Here is a 3,985-nt window from a genome sequence, read left to right on the forward strand (position 1 = left end):
GCCCAGCAGATGGGTATAATGTGACAAGCCTATGGCTGGGGAGGAGTCAGGCTCCCTAGATTGGCTGAGACCTGATGTAGGCTATGGCACAGAGACTTACTCCGGAACAACGTGCTAATAAACTTATGACTATACCTGCCAGGAACCCAAGTAGCAGGTGGTTGATACATGGTAAGCTCATATGAGTAAAGACTGCTTATTGCTTTCTATGTGGCCTTCAAAATGTTTTTATCCTACTAAAATATGCCATAATTTGTGAGAGTCATTGCCTCTGTATGAGAAGGCAGAATCATAGCCACTGAACTAAATTCATGCCCCGTGGGAATAATCACAATTCAGCAAAATGTGCGGGAAGGAAAAACTAGAGTTCTAAGTGCACACCCTAAAAGAGGCCATGAAAGAGTCAGAAGCACAACCTTAGAACCAGGACAGCTATCCGGTGACAGCAGTCTAGTAGGCATGATGGGAATCCACTACTCTCATGAGATTTAGGAAAGCAAGAGGACGTGAGAGCAACATGTAAGCAGAGACAGTACAGGGCCTTGGAGCCATGTTAATAAGTGAGGACAACTGTGTTCCCACTCTGGTCAGTGACTAATTGTGGGTACATCTTCACTAGCTTCAAGCCACTCAAACCTGCTGCCAAAAAATAAGACCTTCCTACCCACTTACACTTTATCTGCTCTGAACTGGAAATGAGGCAGTGAGGACCCTTCTAGGGTGGTCCAATGACTGTAGAAGCAGATCACACACAGAGAGTGAGAGATGTTCCCAGAATGTCCTCCTCACCACATTTCTTATGAAAAGCAGGGATATTCTGAGGTTCATTTAATGTTTGTAAAATGCTTGGAGAGCCCCACATAGAGGCACTGCATAAATATATATTTTAACTTATTTGGTTGGCACTTTGGACTGAGATTTTCAAAGCTGAGTCAAAAGGCTAACTTCCGTTAAAATGAATGGGATTTAGAGGGCTCCAAATCTTTTATGACAACTTTGTAACATGCCTATTTACCCCTTTTTTGCAAATCTAAGCCATAGTTTGGAAGCTCAGCCAAAGAACATAAGAGCATAAAAAGTGCCATGCTTGGTCAGCCCAATGGTCCATCTAGCTCAGTATCCTGTCCCGAACAGTGGCAGAGGTGAATGCTAGAGAGGGAGAGTTTTGAACTGGTTAGACCCATTTCATTGTCACTTCCTGCAACTTCATTGGTGTCAAAGGCCACGTGACATCACTTCCTGATGTGATACTGCTTCCTGTGAGGTCTTTGAATATGGCTCACTGGCCCACTGGGTGATAAAAAGTTCATGATCTGGCCCCACATTCAAAAAGGTTGGACACCCCTGCTCTACATACTCTTAGCACCTCTCTTGGTTCCAAGGTATCAGTAGAAAAGACAAGTAATTTATTTTTTAAATCTCTCATATGGCTTCCTTTTCTAAAATACTGACTTTTTGCCGAGAGTCAAAAATTGTGACATTTATTGCCCCTTGGCCAGTCAGTGGCACAGGAGTGGGGGTGAAAAGAGTGAGATTTAAGGCATTGGTGCACCACAAACTTCTGCCATGATTTAGGTAGGTCCTGGGTAATATGCATGCTTACTTTTCCATATATTTACACACATTGTAAGTGAGCTTGCAAATTTGCTTAGGTGCCAGATTTTAAGGCTGATATCTTACCTAATTGACAGATTTATTTTTCAAAACTGGACATTTGGTTTTTTTTAAACAGTCCATTATGCCTATACACATCTGGTTCTTGGTGAATTAGTAATCAATCAAGTGTAAACGGAACAAATATTACAGGTATGCTTTCAACCAAAAATACACACACTGTCTTGTAAGCAACTTATGAATATCTGTTGGAGCCAACAAATCCAAATTTCTTACTATGCTTGCATATTGTTGTCATTTATCAGTTCTTTAGTATCTCATGCTTAAAATAATTCACCTTGAGGGGAGGTTGCCCTTGTCTTAAAGCAGTTTTAGGAGTGTGGTCCCTGCTATTTGAAACTTGTATGAAAGGGACTAACTTTAAAATAAAGTCCCTTTCATACAAGTTTCATACGTGCAGTTTCATTATTTTTTAAGTTACAATTTAAGTTATGGGGCAATTTGCATGCAAAGGAGAATAATTTATGTAAAATTACTTAGTTAAAATAGAAAGTATGATTGCACTAAAATACATCTAATCAACAACACTATATTTTTTAAATATAAATGATAGAAAGTTAAGAGAGCAAGTCTGAAATGAAATGTCACTGCTGCTTCTCGGGTTTTCCCATGCAATTCATCCAAATATCCTGTAGCATTTCTGGTCTTGTAGCTTTTTCATTCAGTTAAGCAACTTTAAGACTTGCTTACTAGCAGTTCTGGAGGGAGATATGCTGTCCATGGGAATTTAGCTGGGATCCCACAAGGTTGTCTAAATATATGTAAACACCCTGTTTTGAGGTTCAGACTATGGTCATCCTTTTCACTCTTCAGTGATTTGCCAACTGGACACGTACATTTCAGTTCATGTATAGAAGCTATAATTCATATATTTCAGATCCTAAAGCTCAGTAATTTAAGGAAATTATTCCTTTCTTCCTAAGATATAAACGACAAACTGCAGAATTTTTTGCAGTTTCCTCTGAAGTCTCTACTTCGGACCTCTAGACCAGATGGACCACTTTCTCATCCTAAATCCATCACCATTTTGGTTTTCTGTTCAGTGCTGTACAGCACAGAGCTTACTTGCTTACCTATTTTGATTGAAGACCTTAAGATTTGTACTTCACAAACATATAATTTGGTTTTCAGATAATCCAGTGAATCATATTTCTTCCTATCCCGTTGTTAAATACTACCAGTTAATTAAACAGATTTTATAAGAATCATAATGCTTTTCAGATTCAAAAAATGTATTTTTGAACAATTTGGATCTATAAAAAATTGATCAAAACCATGAACAAAACACGTTGTTAGTCTTTGATATTAATGTAAAATAGCTGGGATTGTTTTGCTGTCATAGGAAAGTGCAATTGATTTTTCTTTTTTTCTTTTTCACTCAGTTTTTAGGTCCTAAACTTTATTGGTTTGGTTTATGTGTTACAATGCTATTTTGTGTCTCTTCTGTTTACAGCTGATATTATTTCAACAGTTGAATTTAATTACTCTGGAGATCTTCTTGCAACAGGAGACAAAGGTGGTAGAGTGGTTATATTTCAAAGGGAACAAGAGGTCAGTGATTTTGAAAACAAAGGTGTTAAAATTGCTCTTATCTTTCTTTCTTACCAAAATGTATGCTTTGTCATCTTTTTGTCACAGAGGTTAAATGTGATTATTTTCTAGCCAGTTGTTTCTTCAGAAAACTTCTAATTGGCTTAATTTTCCTTGATTGAACTCTCTCAGTATGTCTTCTGAATTTGGTGCTGTACCGAAAAGTCCAGGTATCCCTGTTTAGGCTGTACACTTGAAAGTTTGGACAATTACCATGGTGGCTCCCCTAAAACAAAAACTTAAGGCCCAGAGCATCTTAAATTTTTAATTTTTAACTTCCTACAAGAAACGAAAAGATTTCAGGAGCAGCCACCTCCTTGCAGTAAAGATGCAGGAGGATGCCCATGCTTCAGATGCTCTCCACTGCCCTCCATCCTGAAGCTGTTTTCTAGATGCTATCATCAGATTGATAGATACTAGGTAAATCTTTCCTGTGTTACTCACTGCTCTGGCATATGCGTCCCTTGATGTTTCAGTGTCCTTTGTATCTTAATCTTCAACGTAAGGAAAATATTCCTATTTTCTATATCTTCTTGTCTTTATAAATACAGTATAGAGGTACATGGATATATCAGTTGCATGTCGGATTGGCACTAATAAAAGGAAAATTAACATTATCGGCTTTTTTTGACTGGTGTAGCTGATAATGACACCTATAAATACAATATGCCTTCTGCCTGAGGGCCTGGACGTTGCATGCATGCACGCAGTCGTATGCAGG

The 3,985-nt window shown here is 38.3% G+C and overlaps 1 protein-coding gene across 3 annotated transcripts in view; it reads left to right on the forward strand.

Annotated features, from left to right (window-relative positions):
* The window catches only part of LOC102380229 (serine/threonine-protein phosphatase 2A 55 kDa regulatory subunit B delta isoform), a 47,340-nt gene that overhangs the window by 17,601 nt on the left and 25,754 nt on the right, over positions 1 to 3,985 (forward strand). For 2 of the 3 annotated variants that reach the window (XM_025194627.1, XM_014527026.2), the window contains exon 3: positions 3,128 to 3,225. The exons of the other annotated variant lie outside the window; for it this stretch is intronic. In XM_025194627.1, coding sequence (XP_025050412.1) covers positions 3,128 to 3,225 — 98 coding nt within the window. The remainder of the gene's footprint in view (positions 1 to 3,127; positions 3,226 to 3,985) is intronic. 3 annotated transcript variants of the gene reach the window in all.

Source organism: Alligator sinensis, unplaced genomic scaffold (assembly GCF_000455745.1).
Source record: "Alligator sinensis unplaced genomic scaffold, ASM45574v1 scaffold1470_1, whole genome shotgun sequence".
In the NCBI taxonomy this organism is placed as follows: Eukaryota; Metazoa; Chordata; order Crocodylia; family Alligatoridae; genus Alligator; species Alligator sinensis.